The sequence below is a fragment of the Erpetoichthys calabaricus genome, chromosome 1 (genome assembly GCF_900747795.2).
Source record: "Erpetoichthys calabaricus chromosome 1, fErpCal1.3, whole genome shotgun sequence".
Taxonomy (NCBI): Eukaryota; Metazoa; Chordata; class Cladistia; order Polypteriformes; family Polypteridae; genus Erpetoichthys; species Erpetoichthys calabaricus.
In genome coordinates this window covers 335,363,936-335,385,013 of record NC_041394.2, presented here as the reverse complement: position 1 = coordinate 335,385,013, position 21,078 = coordinate 335,363,936, and the positions used below count along the sequence as shown (strand labels likewise).

Here is a 21,078-nt window from a genome sequence, read left to right as displayed (position 1 = left end):
AGAGGCAGCCGAGTAGGATGGGGTGAGGGTCCTTTGATAGGCGATCCCTTGTAGTTTTCAGTCAGCCACATGCCTTGGTCCGGTGTGCACCGTGTTTTCGCTGTCAAAGTGTTTTTTAAAAACAACAAATCCACCATCACTACGCAATGCACCTTCCGAATGCACTTCAGCATTCCTCCTAATAGTGACGTCCCAAATCAGAAAACAATTCTTCAGTGGGTGGCTAAATTTAGACAGACGGGTACAACATTGAACAGAAAATCTCCAGGCCGTCCTCAGACTACAGGAACACCTGAAAACATCCAAGATGTAACGGAATCAATTTTGCAGTCTCCTAGACGTTCAGCGCGCAAACCTCCTTCTGCCTTAGGCATTTCCAACACATCTTTGAGGAGGATTCTGCATGAGGACATTAATTTCCTTCCATACAAAATGATGGCAGTGCAGGAACTCACTGAGAGAGACTAAGAGAGCATTAGAGAGTTGTGCGCGAACATTCTGCAAACCGTTCATTGAGATGCTATCATGTGTAGCGATGAGGCACATTTCCATTTGAATGGTTGCATAAATAAGCAAAACTTTTGCTACTGAGCTGAAAGCAACCCTCATGAACTTCACAGGTTACAGTTTGGTGCACCGTTGCAGAATTTGGCATTGTAAGCCCTTACTTTTTTGAGGAAAGGGGAGCAACGGTCACCATCACTTCCGAACGTTACATTGAAATGCTAGAGAACTGGAAGAAATGGATGTGGTGGATGCCTCGTGTCAACAGGATTGAGCAACAGCTTATACAGCGTGGAGATTCATTCAAGTTTTGCGCGAGATGTTTCCTGGTAAGCTGATCTCGCTACGCTCGCAAAATTGTTTGACCTTCACATTCACCTGATCTCACTCCGTGCGATTTCTTCTTGTGGGGCTACCTCAACCCGAACGTATACACACACCGACCTGAAAACCTTGAAGCCCTCAAGGACACTATTCACTGCGAAATCGCCGCTGTTCTCCTTGATATGGCTGAATGAGTCATGAGAGTGTTCAGAAAGGGTCTCAAAGAGTGTATGATGGCCACCACCTTGAAGACATCATTTTTTAAACACACTGAAAAATATCTATTTTGTATCCCATTCTTGTGTCGTAATGAAATGTATTTTATCTTGTAGCATTTTTGTTGAATAGATGTTTGGCTCACCCTTGTATTATGGATTAATTTTGAAGACAAACTTTGGAAAATAAAATAATTATGAAAAGTCCAGCTAAGCTGCAGATGGCTGAGTGATGCAAAACATGGTGCCAATTTGCTGAAGACAGTCTGGTCAGTCACCGTGAGATCTTATAATACACTAAGCACATTTGACAAACATTATTGGCTTATGACATACTGCACAACACTTCACTTTCATTTTCTTCTCTCTTCTCACACTCAAGTCATTTTTTTTCTTTTCCATTCCTGACGGGTACTGTTGTTTGGGTGCCATCCTGTCCTGTTCAGTATATTGAGGTCCAAATGAATGATGGAAAAAATTTACTTTTGTCATCAACAAAACCAAACCAAAACTAAAACAAAGTCCAAACTTACTTTTTAGGTTGCTTGTGTGATAATCTTTTGTTTTGTGTTTCCTTTAAGGGTCTGTCACGCACATGTGCATGGGAGGCAGCTAAATGGACCAAAAGAAGGTAATTCCACGCCATGCCAGGGGGTGGTGGGGTGCAGTAAACCTCTCTCTTTTATTCCTGCAGACCAAACACGGGAAATTCTGCCTGGATCTGATGACGTCGGTTCCATTTTTATGGCCCCAATGATGTCACTTCCAGTTCCGGCCCCGATGACGCCACTTCCTGTTCCAGCTATGCTGACCTCACATCCGCCAACCTGCCTCAAATAGTAGTCAACTTCCGCTTGTGAATTCAGTTCTGTTTTGGACTCAACCTGTACACAACTGTACTTCCAATTTTCATTTCTTTGCAGCCTTATTCAAGTATACGGGTGGCTGCCAAAAACATTTTTCATGTGTCAAAGACATTTCCTTTCACAGGTCTTAATGTTAGAACACATCTTATTGCATGCTGCCATTTTTTATATCATGCCAGCTGTAATGGAAGTGGCGAGTGGAGCATGACTGACAGAACGAACCTGTCGTAATGTAAAAGATGTCCTTGTAGTTAGCAGCAGAAGTGTTCATTAAGCTAGAGGAGTCCTCTTTTAAAGCAGGTCTGGCTGTTGCCATCTCAGAAAGGGGACAGAAAGCTGAAGGGAAAGGGGGATAGTTGTAAATTGGTAAGTGGAGACATCCACAATGACGTCACATATGAAGAAAGCACATGAGCAAAATCTAGCAGTGTCCATGAAAACAAAATCAGAATCAGAATTCACTTTATTGGCCAGGTACACTAATGTGAACTAAGAATTTGTCTTTATCATGTTGGTGAAGCATACAACCACAACATAGGATGCAGCAGCATCACCCTTTAAAATAATCCATAAAATGTGCATCCAGGAGATGACCATAGGGCTCATTTAATAACTGTTACACTCCAGGTCAGAGAGTGGCACTGCTGTCTAACGCCTTCTCTCACCTCCCTTCTGGAGAAAGGATGATTGACAGCTCCTCTGTCTCTGGTGTCAGAATCATTTTTCTGCCCTCGTGAACCCACCCCTTCTGACTAGCAGACGTCATAACCGACTCTAACACCATCTTGGGGCAATCTGAAGAAGGCTCTCATCTGAACAAGATCATTTCTTGCATTACAAACATTTTTTTTTCCTTTGTTTTTGTGGGGCCATACAATATAAGGGGATCACTACAGTGTCCCAGTTCTTCCTAATATTTCCCGTGTCTTCTTAAGATGTGAAAACAGAATCAGAAAGTGATGATCTAATGGCATCACCACAATAATGACAAAACATTCAGTCTCCAAAGCAGTCTCTCTGTAAACCCTTCTAAATAACTTCTGGGATCATGTGGTGGTCTTCCTTGGCTAAGAAAACCCACACCTGCTTCAAGGTTATCAGTTATTTTATTTCTAAAGAGACAATATTTCTCCTCTGTTCTACTCCAGTTGACCACCTGTACAGTGGACTGAAGGAATTGTGAAATTGTACTAGATTTTATTTTCCAAGTTCAGTATCCGGTTCCTTTTGAGTCCCATCTGTCCTCTAGCTGTCTGGATAATACTCCTCTGCTTCATCCCTCAATGTCACTTTTTCTTCTCCCAACAGGTGTCCCTGGAGGGCCCCTGCATAGACAGGCTTGAGAACAGTCTCTAAGATGCTGCATTTATTACAGGTTGAATTTTGAAAGCTGTCAGAACAGCATTTGCATTTTGAAGAAAACAGGAAATATCTCATCTCTTATTGAAAATGCATCAACACAACCTGCAGAGGAAAAAAAGGATCTGGACGGGCAGATTTCTTAACAAAAGGCTCTGATAATAGTGGGAGGTGAATGATTCTGCAAAAATACATGTTGGACTTAAGATGGTGACATTTCTCCAGTAAAATTAAGTAAATGTTTCCTCTTTAACTATGAGAAAGAATGGGAGATCTCTGGATCAGACCTCGGGCATCATGTATAAACGGTGCACATACACAAAAATGTTGCGTATTCCCACTTCTGTGCTCAAATCACGATGTATAAAACCTAAACTTAGCATAAAGCCACACACATTTTCACGGTAGCTCAAACCATGGCGAATGCAAGTTCTCCGCTCGGTTTTGCAAACTAGCACCCAGCGTCAAAGCAATGCTTTTGTTCCAGTATGGTCTCCCTTTCTTTTTCATATCCACATTCCTGACGCGGCTTTTTCATATACAATGAAATTAACTGCTTATTGTTTATTTGTTTAAGGCATCTGATTGTAATTAACCTGTAACAATATAATGGTCCATGGAATGGCCAAACTATTCCAAATACCATAGCTGCTTTAGTGTTGTTACTCTTACTGCTTCTTCTTCTTCTTCTTTCAGCTTCTCCCGTTAGGGGTTGCCACAGTGGATCATCTTTTTCCATATTACTCTCAATGCACCACTCGGAATATTTACAGTATATCACTGTATCTGAGTGTGGAATCACAGCTCTACAGCAGCTGATCGGAAAGAGAATTATCGATATACAGCATCAAGCACACACTGCCTCAGCCACGCTTTTTTCCCACTGTGTGCCTATTTTTTTTTCTCTGTACCCTAATAAGCTTCCATATGACACTCAGACGGTGGACTACAACTCACCTTTTCATGGCGACTTTGATATCTGACAACTTCTTTTTTATTTCGGCACTGTGCGACTTTGTGAACTTGAGCTTTCGAGTTTCTCTGCCACTCTATGTCACTCGATCAACTTCCTTTTGTTGTTAATGCCACTCTTTAAACCAACAAATAGTACATTTTTCCTTGTCTCCACTTGGTATTCGCTGAAATTCTTCAATTTTCAACCATTCTTTTGCCATTGCCTTTTCACAGAACGGTGAGCTTAAGGGCTATTTATATTGATTTGCATATACAAAGACTACGGTGGGTTGGCACCCTGCCCGGGATTTGTTCCTGCCTTGTGCCCTGTGTTGGCTGGGATTGGCTCCAGCAGATCCCCGTGACCCTGTGTTCGGATTCAGCGGGTTGGAAAATGGATGGATGGATATACAAAGAGGCCTAATTCTGGGAGGAGACAGGGTGGGACAGCAGGCGCATGCACGTGCGTTACTTTTCATGCTGACCAGGATTTATGTAGCGGAAGAATGTGGAAGTTGGCATTCGCACAGATTTCTGCATCTGGGTTTTTTTTTGTGTGTACGAACATTTCTGCATTTGTCCATACACCATGTTTTAGTGTGAATTCTACACACGGCATTATGCACGAGGCCCCTGGAACCTCATACTTTTGTAGCACCTTTCACAAGATAGAATGGCTGCACAATCATAAGTGGTTTCAAATTCACTAAGGTCACTTTCAAAAATATCTGAAAATATGCTTTGTTTTCATCAGTGTTATGGAAAGTGGAATGGTTTGCTACCATCTTGTGCTCAAACTTTTTCCCAGCAAACAAGCTGAAACTTTGCCAGTTTAGGCCTGGTGTAGGAAAATATATTGACCCCATGTGGGAAGCCAACAATGGCCCAGTTGAGACACTGGTTAGCTGCTATGCTCCTTTTTATCCACTCAGGTCTGTCACTGAACAGCATCTGTTGATGCAGCCTCTGTGCGTTATCAAGTCTCAATCCAGACTCTTTTCCTGTGCAGTTCCTAAATGGTGAAATGAGCTGCCCACCTCCATCCGTACTGCTGACTTCCTTAATTTATTTAAGAAGCAATTGAAAACCCATCTGTTCTGTGAACATCTGTATAATTGATGGAAAAACATCTTTGCTCTGTGATCTTTTTATATCGTTGGTTAATTTGTTGTTTAAGTTTAATTGCTTTGTAGATTGTCATCTTTCATTATTTACTAGTTATTACATCTTTTCACTTGTGGCAAACAACTTTTGTAAGTCGCTTTGGATAAATGCGTCTGCCATGCAAATACATGTAAATGTAAATGTTACTGCAATGAAATGTATTGTTTAGACCTTATTTAAGTGATTGCTAAATCCTTAGCAATCACATAAATAAGGAAGTCTTAGTGAAAGCCACAGAGACCAATTTAAAATGAGCAAACCTTAAAACCATGAGTTTAGTAAGAAATGGGAGCAAATTTCAAATGTGTCTGATCTTTTTTCCCTTCTTGGTAGTCATGAAGAGTGGTCAGCTTTAATTTGTGTCCTTTTTTCCATATTGAGGTGGTACTTTCTGATAACCAAGTGTGTTAAATTCAATTTTTTTTCTCTCTCTTTACCAGTCATACTGCCAACATTCAAAGTTCCTACTCTCAATTCCACTCTCTTTACTTTCCTCCTCTCCTCCTGCCTCCGGACATGTCTCCCCCCTCTTCTTCTCCTCCTTTTTCTTCTGCCAACAGTAGCCCAATTTCCTCCAGCACCCTGTTGGCTAACAGTACTGGCGGCGGTCGTTGTTAACCTGGGGCTTGACCGATCCGGTATGGAAATTTATATTGCTGGCTGCATATTGATTTGGCAAAATTTTACACCAGATGCCCTTCCTGACGTAACCGTCTCCATTTATCTAGGCTTGGGACCAGCACAAAGAAACACACTGGTTTGTGCATCCCCTGTGGCTGGGTTGCTTGACAGCCACACTGCAGAAAGAAAAGCAATCAATTCCATCACCATAAACTGCAGCATCACACTTTATCTGCAATTATCTCCTGAGTTCTAGCAGTGAGTGCCCATAAGTGCTCTGTTCTCAGATTCAAATCTGGGTTAATCTTCATTTACATTCTTGGTAAAAGGTTGTCCTATATAGTTGTTAGACCAATGACCACTTGACACCCCAACTGATCAAAGTATTTCATGACCACAATCAAAGTACTCCTTTGATTTCTTTGTCATGCTCAGATGTACAGTAGTGATGCTACATTATATGCCAAGCTCTTAGATAAATAGATAGACAGAACTTTATTTGTCCTCAAGGTGCAGAAGCTCTTTAAATAAATAAATAAACATACTTTGATCTGAACACACACTAGAAAAGACTAAAAAGCAAAAAAATGAAAAATAAAGAAAACTGACACAGTCACAGTGAGGGTTTACGCTTTCATATTGCTGTTGGTATAAAGGAGCTCCTATAGCAATTCTTGACACATATCAGCTGAATAATTTGTTGGCTGAAAGCCCTTAGTATGTCAGAGAGAGGATATGCACCATTGTTCATAATGACACTCAGTTTTAATTCTTTGTTTTACTATGACCTTCAGGGGGTCCCCAGTGCATCTCATAACTGATCTTTTTTTTACCCATCATTGATGTGGAACCCAAGTACTTGTAGAAGTGGACCACCTTTACATCCACTCCTTGAATAGTGACCGGACATAGAGTCTCATTGGTGTGGTGAAAGTCAATAACCAGTTCCTTGGTTTTGCTGATGTTAAGATGCAGACAATTCTCTTTGCACAAAGAAACAAAATTCACCACCTGACTCCTCTCCTCTGTCTCATCACCTTCATCAATACACACCATAATGGCAGAAACTTCAGGGAATTTATGCAAATGACCAGATCTGGTTTTATAAATATAGTTTGAGGTTAACAGAGTAAAAAAGAAAATCAGACATGCTTGGATTGTATTGAAGCCACTGGAGGAGGAGGAAGAGGTTAGGAGCACACGCTGATACAGTGCATTGCCGCACCCACCATATGACAAACCACCTCAGGATCCCAGATTAGGAACAGAGTGCAGCAATGTAATGGGTGACACCTCAGCACAACACTAGTTCACATGGAGTAGAACAGTGTGAGGTTTTACCCTGCCGGCTAGAGGGCCTACATGCAGGGCTGGATGCAGGTTAACGTCATACCCAAGATGGAGAAATTGCAGGTCAATGTCAATGCCAATCTATTTATATAGCACATTTAAAACAACATAGGAATGCTATGGACAAAGTGCTTTACAATAAAAGAAGAAAAAAAAAACATACAATTAACATAAATAACATAAATAGAAATAGAATAAATGAACATACTGTCACAGGTGGCTGGGTCGCCCCGGAGGACCGGAGGAGGGCTTATGCATCCCCCAGAGTGGAAGACCCCTGGTTTATATATTAATTACAAGTCCTCCTGCTCAACCACCTGTTCTTTGGTAAAATAAATTATTAACTCTGAAAGGAGAGAGAGTTCATTTTTCTTCTTTGAAAAGTCAAGGACTCAATGAGAGGTCCTTTATCCAGAGATGATCTCACTCCATTGTTTTTGAGGCAATTCCCCTTTGTTAAGCACATTCAGAGTCGTTGCAGGGCTCTGTCAGGTGGATCACACAGTAGAATGCAATTTATATTTTTGTCTTTTTTTATTTTTGTTTTTGATGATTTTTCCTTTATTTTTTTCTTGAGAGCAGAATGGCCACTATGTCACAAGAGCATAATCGTCTGATGCAGCAGGCAAGGTGCATGCAATGTTGTTGTGTATTTTTGGCAGCTATTTTTCAAAGACAAAAAACATTTATCTAGGAAGCATAATTAGATTGTCCGCTCTTCTCCTTGTACTGTATAGAATTGTCAGACTTTATTGCATTAATTCAATTTCTTGAAATTTTAAGATGTTTCTTCAGCAATAATCCATCCATCCATCCATTTTCCAACCTGCTGAATACGAACACAGGGTCACGGGGGTCTGCTGGAGCCAGTCCCAGCCAACACAGGGCACAAGGCAGGAACCAATCCTGGGCAGGGTGCCAACCCACCGCAGGACACACACAAACACACCCACACACCAAGCACATACTAGGGCCAATTTAGAATCACCAATCCACCTAACCTGCATGTCTTTGGACTGTGGGAGGAAACCGGAGCGCCCGGAGGAAACCCATGCAGACACGGGGAGAACATGCAAAGGGAGGACCCGGGAAGCAAACCCAGGTCCCCAGGTCTCCCAACTGCGAGGCAGCAACGCTACCCACTGCACCACCGTGCCGCCCCTCAGCAATAATGCAATTTACATTTCTTTGTATGTCTTTCTCAGTGCTGTAGTGTTTATTCCTATTTGGGGTAAGGAAAAATAGGCATATACCCAGTCTCCATTGACCAATACTGATTGACTAATAGGTGGGCACAGACTGTGACCAGGCTGAGGCTCAAACTAGCGACGAGCTGCCATTCCATTCCCACATGAGTCTCTAAATAATGTCATCACACCTTTGCTTACATTTATCACATACTGTGCCCAGATGTTCATTTTTGGTGATGGACAAATGTGATCCATCTAAATATGTTGGACAACAGTTGATCAAGAAATAATCAGAAAATTCTATGTGTATAGGGAAAGGAGCCACCCATTGAAAACTTCATATGATGAGCTGCTTTGTCTTCTGTTTTATGCCAAGCTACCCCATATTTTTTCCCATTGCATGGTTTCTCCCTCCCTCTTTATGAATCCCACAAATGTGGAAGTAGCATTTAATGCAAGATCAAACATTCACAGACACACACACAGCAGCAATTTGGTGAAAAAGGTCTTTATTGAATACAAAGAATTCCATGGACTACTTCAGAGGAACCAAAGGACATATGTTTGGACTGGATGGGGGATGCAAAGCTCAGGATGACTGCATACTTTTTAAAACAAAGGTTATCATAAAAGTGACACTGGGATCATAATGCAGAGTGGGGTAGGAGTGAAGAACAATACAAGACATGACAACCATTCCTTAGGCAGAGAAGGAAGATTCATCCAATATGAGGCTCCTCTACTGAGTGACTCTGAACTGCTTCTTCAATGTGTTCATGGAAAATCACGATAGAAGCTTTCAAAGCTACCTTGTTCTTTACAGTAGTCATAAAGCTTTTGACCCTTTAAAGATAAAAAAGCATAGGGGTAACTTAGAAAAATGCACCAATAAATACTTTAGAGATGTCATCATAATGAGCCAATATGCTTAACACTGGAAACTGAGGATCAAAATGAGTGTGAGATTCATTCATCTACCAAAATGAAAAATAACCATTTGACCTGTGTGTTGTGATGGAGAGCCTGGTGGGACAGGAGCTGAGCTGTGGGATGACACTTCAAATGTCCAAAATGCCCCACCATAGAAGATGGAGTCCCTGAGGCATGAATGTGGAGTGAATCTATTGATTAATAGGAATCATTTTGTAAATATCAAATTACATATTATATATTATAAGCATATTATGTTTTGATTATAGTGAATCTGTTTTTCTGTTTTTATTGTTTTGTTTGTGTTTGTCTTGGTCATATGAGTTATGGCAGAGGCACTCATTGCCAGTCACTTTTTAATCAGTGTCATAATCTGTTACAGTTTTACTTTTTTCCACCTGTTCCTTGGCCTCTAAAAATAATTTGAGTATGACAAGTAAATCGTTCATTTTTATATTCATGTGTTGTTTTCTTTCTTTTTAACAATGTTAAAAATGATGCACGTTCTCCCGCAACTCATTTTGTTTTCCGTATGAATACTGCCATGTTGGAAAAAAGTTGCCACGATGCTGTAGGAATTTTGATGATTAATAATTAATAAGGCACCCATCTGGGACAACAACATAATAATGTGGGATTTAGAAAAGAAAGTTTAACTTGGTTATTTAATTATCAGTTTTGTCTTTGGCAATATTGGCAATTAACTCTTTGAGGGCTGAATATTTTTTCCAAAAAATGATGCTTTCACACAGAAATCAACATAAAACGTCTGTTGCTGCATGCTGTAGCTGCCAGTTTGCCAAGAATGAGTGGCAGGTCATCACATGGCTGGGACAGCAGCGGCGGCAGTCACGGTTGCAGTACATTACAATCTGGATTCTACCTCTTGTCATTGTTAAGTGTCAGTCCTCCCTGGTAAACATTGTCAGTACCATGACTAGCTGGGGACCGATCAGCTGAAGCTGGAACCTCACATTCATTTTTGATCACTTGTATCAAAATCTGAATCCGACAAGTCATAGTCCAGTTCAGAGATAATAGGCAAGACATCGTCCACGGAGTATTTTGCTTTTCGCATTCGCTTTGATCTCTCTCCAGATGTCAGTGCCATTTTTGCCGTTTTGTGCGCCTTGCTACTCACGTGAGCGCAGGGAATCTCAGTCAAAGCAATGAATCTAACTTTCCTTCTAGCAACGAGAGTCCAACATAACGGTTGGTTTTGTCACAGTTTACAGTTGATTACCATCGTCAACTCCTTCTTTTGACAAAAGTCTACATCAGCCCTGAAAGAGTTAATTAAATAATTTGGTAATGCTCCTACTTTATTTACCTTACCTTTCTCTGTTGTAGGAGGATGTCTCTGACCTTCAGATTTATATCAAGGTAAATGAGGCACACATGTTTAAGAAAGGCCTAAACGGATGATTTCTGATGTTGTGTGGAGTTGTTGGTTTGTTGTTGCTCTCGATTCCAATGGAATATTCTTCATGTGTTGGAGTGCACTTTTTCTCTTTGTTGTGTGATTCTTGTCAGTGTTGTGCTGCTGCTTCCTCGGATTGCCTTTTGCTGTTAAACTAATAAATGGTATGCAGTTAACTTCAGTGTATATGATAAAGCTGCGTCAGGAATGTGGATCTAAAAAAGAAAGGGAAACCACACTAGAACAAAAGCACTGCTTTGATGCTGGGTGCTGCCAGTTTGCAAAACCGAGCTGAGAACTTGCATACTCCAGGGTATGAGCTAGCGTGAAAATGTGTGTGGCTTTATGCCAAGTTTAGGTTTTATACATCGCGATTTGAGCATGGAAATGGGAGTACATAACATTTTTGTGCGTATGCACCGTTTATAAATGAGGCCCCAGGTATGATACTAAATCCTAGCAGAATGGGCAATGCCCACTTTGCCCTACAATGCTGTAGTAAGTGTATAGGTTCAATATGTCACTGTGCTCTGTGCAAATATATTTTATAAATCTGCCTTTTTCTACTCACATGTAGAGCCAGATTTAGCACAGGGGTTTACCATTTAAGAACTGCTAGGCAAAGCAAAAGAGAAGACAGATAAAGACAGCTGGGGAAATGTGCTCTACTTTTTGTCTGTCAGAGTCAGCATGAAATTGTATACTCTTTGCTTTGTTTGGAATTGTATTATTCGCCTAAGTGGGGGCCTGCACATGAAGAAAGATTATAAAGCCAGTTATGAAGTACAGCCTGATACCTTTAAATGCATGTGACAGGGTCTCGATGTGTCAGGGGCAAGGCTGTTCTACTGGCCTTATTGTGGTTGCATATGTATGAGGATGATTAGCATGCTCCATATATTGATATTTTAAGGTGGTGTTTGAGGTGCAGTCCACTTAGTTGTGTCTTCATTTCTCTGTCCTTCAACTTAGAAAATTGTCAAATAAGATTACCTTTTATATCCTGTTCACAACTGAGGAGAGACTTTTAGGAATGACAGAAAGTGAACAGGTGGCCTTCTAATTTCATTGTCATTAATGGCACCAAGACCCTTCTGTAGGCTAACAGTTGTTTGCCTCTCTCTCTCTCTCACTTTTTGGTGTTTGGCCCTTTTTATTATTGCAAGGGCATTTTATCTTGGTTTTTAACATGCTTCTTTAAATTTTGTCTTTATAAATAGATATAGTTTTGTTTGTGTTCTGGTTTGTCCATTTTGGATTACCATCTTGATTCCTTTTTTTTGTTCTTATTTTATAGGAATTTATTTTTAATAAATTCTTTAAATGTGTTAATGAAACTCTGCTGTGTTAATGTGAGCCAGGGGTTTTACAGTTTCCCTTTCCATGTTCAGTTTACAGCCTGGTCCATTTTGGCCTGTGCAGACTACAAAGCCTGTTTCTAATTTTGGAGTCAGGCTGATTTTATTTCTTGTGCTTATATTGAATTTTCAAGTTGGAGACTATTTTTGAGATTCGAGAACTGTAAAATTGTTAGAGCCAGAACTTTCTCAGTGGAAGGTCTCCAGATATCATTTCTGATGAGGACTAAAAAGCCACCTCTTGGTAAAAAATCTTTGAATTTGAAGTTGAAATGTGGGAAGATGAAAGATGGCATAAAGAAGAAAGGCCTAAACATTGAAGATAATGTTCTGAATCCATGAGAGAGGAGTGTAGCTGGTGTTTGTTATTGGAGGTAAATGCTCAAGGCACCACATCTGACACTGAACGTTGTAAATCTGGTGTACAGTAGTTAAACCTAATGGAGCATCCTACATTTTCTTTAGTGTTTGTTTTAAATTGTACTCTTCATGTTACCTTTTTTTGTGTTTACTATTTTTAATTATCAATACTTGTTTTCTACAATTTTGAATTGCTTAGTCCAGAGGTGGGCAAATTCATTCCTTGAGGGCCGCAGTGGCTGTGGGTTTTTGTTCCAACCCAGTTGCTTAATTAGAAAACAATCCTTGCCAATAATTGCATTTCATGGCTTGCTAGTGCTTTAACTCTGCTATGTCAAGTCATTCTCATATCCTAGATTTTTTTTTCCATTCTAAGGATATCATCCAAATACTTTGAAGTGTAAAACGGATGGGTAATTCTCAATCCTTCACTTTTTTCTCTTCTCTTTCCTTCCAAGTATTTAATTAAATCAAGTAGTGCACGATAAATACACACAGGTGTAAAGGGTAACAAGCAAAATGGATAACTGCTGGTTTCTTTTGTCATTTGCATCTTATTGCTAATAAGGAGCAATTAAAAAACAAGAATGCAGCTGTTTAAGACTTAAATAAGCAAAAAGCATTCATAATCTTAATGAGGGAGATAACTAAAATGAAGCAGAATTGTTTCTAGAGCAATATGTGCTTCTTATTAAGCAATTGGGTTGGAACAAAAACCTGCAGCCACTGCGGCCCTCCAGGAATGAATTTGCCCATCCCAGGCTTAGTCTTTTAGGTCACATGGATGGTCTGAGAGTTGCTAATATAAATGTTAGCGTTGACTAAATAGGATCTATTTACTCTTTACAAGGGTCTTTTAGGTGGGTTGCTTTCCTTTATAGGACTACTCACCAATGCCTTCGTAGACAGAATTTTGTTTGTGACATTGCAGGCTTGCCGCTTTATTACGCGCCTTCTGCTAGCTTTGAAACCATTCATTTTCATAATGGAATGCCAGCTAACACTATGGGTGATTCTTCTCTGGGTCATACAGCTTCTCAGCACCATTACAATATTGTCTACATTTGATAGATAGATGCAGTTTTGTGAAACAATATTTGTTTGTTAACAGGGCACCTGGCTAAACAAATACCAAACAAATACCACATTGCTTTATATACAGTCATAACCAAAATTATACAACTTGTGAAAAAGCATTACCCTCCCAGATAAATAAGAATGACTGGATACAGTCATCTGTTTGAAAACAAGCAGGAGGCATTTCTCTTTTTTGCTTCATTATCTCCTTTAGACATTTTGTTTAACTACAAAGACTTACCTGAGCAGAAAAATGTTGGTTATACCGTGCTAGATTAGCAAAATGCTCACAGTTGTTATCAGCAAGATTATACTTCCATTTCTTGCCAATGCTCTTCTCCAGGTATTCTATGATTTTACTTTGGTTTTTGGCAGAATACGTTTGATCCAGCTCATTGTTGACTTTATGAGAGCTTGTACCTTTGACCATAGAAAATGGTTGCTTTAACACACTGCATGCCCCAGGTTTTTTGGAGTCAACTCCTGGCTCTGATGAAAATGAAAATATGTGTCACATTTTACTCAGATTGACTTTAGTCCACAACAAATAACTCTTCTTCAAGAAGGACCAGCATTCCAAACCAATTACATTTTCAGATACATTTATGGAAAGCTTTATCAATTTCTCTCCATACCACCCCAGCAAAATACGTTATTATTGTTATAGTATCGATACCAATTGACTGGTCAAAAAGATTTCACAAACAGTTTGAGGTTGACCTTCCATAGGAAATGAGAACCACAATTTTCTCATCTATGATCTCATCAAAGTCACCTTACATATTGCTGAAGCAGAAGCTGATATGAGCCTTCAATATCTTTGCAAATTAGTTAGATTTAATCTTTTACTTGATTCAGAAATTCAGGGCCCATATCAACAATGGACCTTGGGCACTTTTGCCATTTTTTCCTCTGTAATTAGTGGTTATTATAAGAACCTAGTTGTTATGATTTGTCTTTTTTGACATATTTTTCAGCCATTTCCTGGCCTCAAAATATCTGTGCATGACCGTTTGAAGTGTTCAAGGCCAAAAAAGTCTGTGGTGTTATTTATTTCTTGTTCTCAAGCATTTTTAATAACATGGAATTGTTTTTACTATGGACATTGCCATTTTGTATGTTGATGTCATTACTGAGCAGACTTAAACATCAGTGTTGCACATTTCCTAATTATATGAGTGAAAGGTAGTGATCTGTTTAGTTTACTCAAAACTCCTGGTTACAATTTACTTTGTTTGCATTCAGTTTGGCTTTGGTTACGTCAAAGAAGTACTTTCCTTCTAACCACCCCATTCTGTTTAATGGCTCTTGTCTTTGCCATGCCAGTTGGTGTACCTTTCATCTTCCCTTTCTTAATTAAAACATAAATAATATATTTCTTTAGGCCCCAGTCTTTACACTGGTCACTAAGAGTGCTATCAAAACAATATCAGTTATTCAGTTACATTTCAAAATTTGGTTGACTCAATGAATTTCCTTCCATTACAGTAATCCTTTTCATTACTTTTTTACTGAAGCTACTACACCTCCAAACCAGTCACAAAGTGTTTGCCTTTATCTGAAACACTTTTGATGTTTAAAATCTTTTCATTGCCTTGAGTGAACAACTCTTACCTCCTGTCACATGAACAACCATATCTTGTCCTTTCTCTTTGCCAAAGTAGACTGCTACATGGTTGTATAGTCCACGATTAAATTCAATTTTATCGCCCACATTCTGTAACACGTTAAGAACAATGTAGTCAAGCATTTCATCCAGTTATTGTTATAAAATGAGGAAAGCCCTAATAAAGAAAAATCTAAAGCTGAAAATAAAGTATTGAAAACGTTCTGTGGTAGAACAAATAAGAACTTAAGTGAAAGGCTCAAAACTAAGCAGAAAATTAATCCCCAAGAGTGAAAGCGCTGTCACTTCTCTGGTAGCCTGTTGTCTGGTAAGCCTTTCAGTCACATCTTCTCTTGCACTTGTTTAATCCTTGAAGAGACTCAGTCAGTGTCCTTGGTGACGTTATTTCTGAATTTACTATTGTACAGATATGAATTTCTAGACTATGTTTTTTACTTGTTTTCTTTTCAGGCATACCTGTGTGACTTCCATTTCATCTTTTACCATTTTTTTGTTCTTCTTTTGAATTTTAAATAAGTATCTTAATTAAGATTCTAAATTGGTTTCATCAAGCTAAAGGTTCTTCTGTCATATAAGGCATATTTGAACTTTTAAAGTCAGCTCCCCATTTTGGGCTTGTGTAGGCCGAAGCCTGTTGGTGGTGTTAGGGGCTGACTGCCTTAGGACATATCTAGGCAGTTTTGTGAAAGTCCGGGCCTCTGATATGGAACTTTGCCTCACACCCTTTTTGCTGTTGTATTATGGCCAGCTTTTTTCCATGTATTTTCTGATAATGTTTCATTTTTTGCTAACTTTGATTCATTATCTTTTATGCTTCTGTACTATTTCTGTTGTTTTTCTTTATTATTCATTTTTTTCATAATGTCCATTCCTGTTACTTTATGGGTGGTGCCCCAGGAGGCGGGGCCTACCTTACATCACTACTTCTGGAGCCTCTGTCTGGCTTTAAATGTCTGCCAGGAAAAAGGATCCAATAATGGTCAAAAGTGAGTTTTGTTATTTCTTGATTTTTCTTCATTGGATTCTTTTCTGGCTTTTGTACTGGGATTTGTTCGCTTTGGATTACATTTACTTATTTGGCAAATACTTTTATCCACTTACAACATTTATGATACAATTGGTTACATTTCTTTTGATTTCCCAGTTGGAGCACAGGCGTATGAAATGACTTGCTCAGTGGTCACATGGTGTCCAAAGCCATAACTACTACACCACACTGCCTGATTACCTTTTGGACACCTCCATATTACTTTATTTTCCCACTTTACCTATTTTGTTAGTTAATAAATTCTTCTTTTATAAAGATTCATTGTTTAGCATTTCTAGAAGCTGAAGTTTTTCACAGTTTCTTCCTCTAGTGATATTTTGAGACTTTAAAACATATTTTAAACTTTAAAAGCCAGTTTCCTTATTTTGGGGCCTGCTAAAGCTGAAGCCTGCAGCTAGTAGTTGGGAGCTTGCTGGTTTTAGGTGAGGCTGTTTTGGGTAGATAAAGATCCTGGCCTGCTTTTATTGGTCTTTGCAGAGGTCTAAACCTCTTTTTGTCATGTTCCTGTCTCTGAGTCATGACATTGCCATATCCAAGACACAAGTTTTATAAAGAATAATATTTACAATGTTGACAGCACAGTAGAGGATCTAGCATCCTGTGTTTGAAACCCACAACCAGTCTTTTGTGAAGTGTTTTCTTCCCACATACCCCAAGTTATGCAAGTTAGGTCGATTATTAATTGGCCATATGTGTATGAGAATTGTGTGAGAGCATCAGAGCTATTTCCTTTCTTCTCGCCAATGTTTTGAGTTATGCTCTGTGTCTCTATGACCCTGAAATTGAGATTGATTTTGATTGAGCAGGTCTAAGAATAAATACATGAATGAAGCAGGGAATATGACACCATGAACATGTATGATGGGTTCTATATAATTTGGGAAAGTTTTGGTTTCTTAATTTTTGTCAACTAATTGTCATTCAATTTTTAATTTTCTACAAATTTGCATAGTGTCCCCTGTCTGTGAATAGTATCACATTATACCATAACCATGGTACTTTATTAGACAATAAATAAAGTTGTCACATTCAGTAATAATTAATTTGGTTCTTTTTTTAAATCAACTATTTATTGATCAATTATCAGTCAAGTAAAAATGATAATGCAAGAAACAATGTAATACAGAAAAAGGAATCAGAGGGGTGCAAACAGTGATGAAAAACATTTGGTGTTCTTGATGTCAATGACATTTGTTGCAGCTTACCATTTTTTCACTGCTACTTCCACTGCTAGCCATATTGAAAAGATGATTTTGGGGAGCAAAAGAGGGTCTTTTAGGTTTCTCAGGTCTGTAAGGAATGGCAAAAGATATATTATAATTCTAATAAGTTTGTAAATGATAACAATTCAATTGTAAGTGTGAACTTGGCATTATCTTGCAAACTCTCAAGTCTGCAACTCCACCCAAGGACCTGCTCCCCGTTCCTCCTTCACATACTAAGTTAAAGAGAAATAGAATGTAAGTAATAAAGATTGGAAAATAAAACAGAAAACAGGGGCATAACCAGGAAAAAAATGATGGTTCAGGAAGAAAACAAAAGTGGAAGGAGTAGAAATTAGAGCACTTAGAAACACAACAGCATCTGAGGGGAATAGAATTGAATAACTACTGAGGAAATAGGGTGATAAATAACAAATATACAAAATAATTGGTGATCTCTAAAGTTGAAATAGAAAAAGATATAAAAAGACTTGAAAAGGTAATATAACAATTAATGCAAATGCTGAATAAGAAGAATCAACAAGAATTGAGTGATAGGGGAAAAAATGGACAAGGTGACAAGAGTCAGATGGAGCAAGAAAAAGAAGAAATGTCAACTCAGGTGGAGAAAGTACTATATGCGGACAAGCTTTTTGAACCTTTCAAAAACCATACAATAAGAATAAAATGATTGTGGCAGAGAAATGCCTAAATTGAAATTGCAGTTGGAGGATAGTAAGCTCTAAAAACATAGTAGAAAGATCTGCATGAGTGCTGGAGCTGTGTGCGCAATCACAAGCAACAAAAGGTTGGAACCATGCATCAAAAAAGGAACAGAAAATTGAGGGTTCTTAAAGCCATCTGAAAATGACACAGTTCCTAAAATTATCCAGGAATGAAACCATCTGTCCAAGGTCCAGAAGGGAAATTCTGGAAATTTCAAGAAATTATGAAGGTCCCTGTGCACTTGTTATGTATCTTCTGTAATGTAACAGGCTCCAGGACAACATTCTTGCATAGTTAAACAGTGCTATTCCACAGAGCTGGCAGGCTCAGAAGAATACAGATCAAGTGTGATAAGTAATATTCTTCACAGAGTTACTTTTAAGGGACTCATGGAGAGTTTTTACAGGGTGAGCAAAATTCTGGAGATGCACAGAGTTTTCCAGTGTTATATTTCAGTCAAGGTTTCCTTCCTAAATCAACTATGTTTTTTATTTACTTATTTTTTTAACCTTTAAATATTTTGCATTTCATGTTATTGATTATATTCTTATTCTTGGTTTGATTATTGAATATTATATCGTGTATTAATTATTTTCAGTATTAATCATAAATAAATGTTTTTGTATTTTATTTTATTTTTGTAAGGAGCACTTGATGGACTGATTAAGTGCATTTATATTTCTTGGGATGAAACCTGTTTCTGAACCTCGAGGTTCATGCAGGAAATGCTTTGAAGCATTTTCTGAATGGGAGATGTTCAAATTGTCTGTGTGCATGTGCTTTCGACACAATCTGCTATGAAGCATTCTGATCAGATGCTGTACACTCAGATACAATGGGTGAAAATACTCCGAGTGGTGCATTGAGAGTAACAACGCTAAAGCAGTGATGGTATTTGGAATAGTTTTATCATTCCATGGACCATTATATTGTTACAGGTTGATTATAATCAAAATGCCTTAAATTCATAAACAATATGCAGCCAATTTCAAGGTATTTGATAAAGCCGCATCAATCTAAAAAATAAAGGGAAACCATAAAAGAACAAAAGCACTGCTGTGACACTGGGTGCCGCCAGTTTGCAAAACCGAGTGGAGAGCTTGCGTACACCAGGGATTGAGCTGGTGTAAAAATGTAGGTGGCTTTACGCCAAGTTTAGTTTTTATATATCACAAAGTGAGCGTGGAAACAGGCGTACACAACATTTTGTGCCGTTTCTACATGAGGCTGCCGGAGATGAATAGGTGAGACAAAAGAGACGATAGGAAACAGCCTGGAGTACATCAACATTAATTCAAACAAAGCTATGCAACCAAATCCAAAACAAATGGCAAAAAATCAGAGATAAATGTTCAAAAGTCAAGAAAGATGAAAATGAAAACAACCACAATTTGATATAACCACACCTTGAGCGCATTCAGAATGAACAGCAAGAACAGTTGGTTGCTCCCACCTTTAGAGGGCTGTGGGCAGTCCCTTGACAATGATGGACAGGTGGCTCACCCTCTTGGGGGACTATCCACAAAACAAATGGCACATAATAAAAGATATTCAAATAAAAAAGAAACTAAATAATCAACAATGTTAACATAAACAATGAGCAAAATAGACATAACAATGGCATTGGAACCTCAGCCAGGGAAGTGACCCTGTTACTTTTGTTTTTCATCAGCATTTTCTTAAAATACAAGAAGTACAGTAATAAAAAAAAACATAAATAAGCCATGAGGTAGAAATATGAAAAAACTCAACCCTCACAGTGCCCCATTATCCCACCCTCCTGCTCATAATGGCTTGATTTTGAATCTTGCACAAGCACTAATCAAAATTCTTTTCAAATTTCTAGTTCCTATTATTACTATTATTATGATTCCCCACAACCCTGAATTAGAATGAGGCAATCATGTCCATCTCTTAATTATTTCAGCATTATTATTATTGTAAACCTTATGCATTTGTTTATTTGCACTACTCTGGCTCACACTCTCAAAGGCCCATCTTTGTCTCCTCGGTGTTCTGTTTTTATCTAAATATGTTCTGTTGGTCAAGGCTGAGCAATCTCAAGTCATCTTGTTTATGAGACATTTTTAAAGCTAATTACCTGTCTAGTGCTTAAGTGAATGTCTTTTTTGTGAAATGTTTATGCTCGTATATTATAATCATCAATACATTTTGCTGTTTACAGTGCTCTGACTATTGTGTGTATTTGTTTTATTTATCTATTGTTTATGTGTTTGTTTTCTGTATGATTTACAGTTCTTCATCCAGGTCTGATTGCTCCTTACAGATCTCCATCTTAATTATTTTTTTCCATTTACATCTCAAACCAGAGTAGAAAGTGTGGATATTTAACTAAATGAAACATCTGAATTATCAATAGCGACAAGGTGAATGTGTCACTCACCAGGATGACTGCAATGTGTGCTGGTCTCTGATCCTCGCAGGACTCAAAGTGTTCAGGAGGCAGCTGTAGATGTCTCAGTGCTGCTGATTTTGTCGATGGGCTTTTAAACAGGACCATGATCTGCATAACACCCACCAGTTCTGCCAGTAGTTTTTACTTTCAGTTTCAAGTTGAGTAAAACTCCATTTCCTGGATGTCTGTCTGCTATGGAGAACTGCAGATGAACCCCACATTTGTTTGTTTTTCCTGATCGCTTACTGTGCATTAGACAGAAAGTTTTAAGAATGCACACTTACAATCCACTGTTGTTAAATGCAAAGGAAACATTTATATTATTTTTTTTAAAGTACACTTGAATAAATTAATTATTAAGTTATCT

At 38.6% G+C, this 21,078-nt stretch overlaps 1 protein-coding gene across 1 annotated transcript; it reads right to left on the bottom strand.

Moving 5' to 3' along the window:
* Positions 1-9,039: 9,039 nt before the first annotated feature.
* On the bottom strand, positions 9,040-20,867 carry LOC114664851 (phospholipase A and acyltransferase 2-like). The gene is made up of 5 exons (XM_028819146.2): positions 20,700-20,867; positions 17,573-17,657; positions 15,307-15,409; positions 13,934-14,181; positions 9,040-9,390 (listed from the first exon to the last, which is right to left on the bottom strand). Exons 2-5 carry the CDS (start codon positions 17,603-17,605, stop codon positions 9,322-9,324), a joined length of 453 nt encoding a protein of 150 aa, XP_028674979.1. The 5' UTR covers positions 17,606-17,657; positions 20,700-20,867; the 3' UTR covers positions 9,040-9,321.
* Between the last annotated feature and the right edge of the window lie 211 nt (positions 20,868-21,078).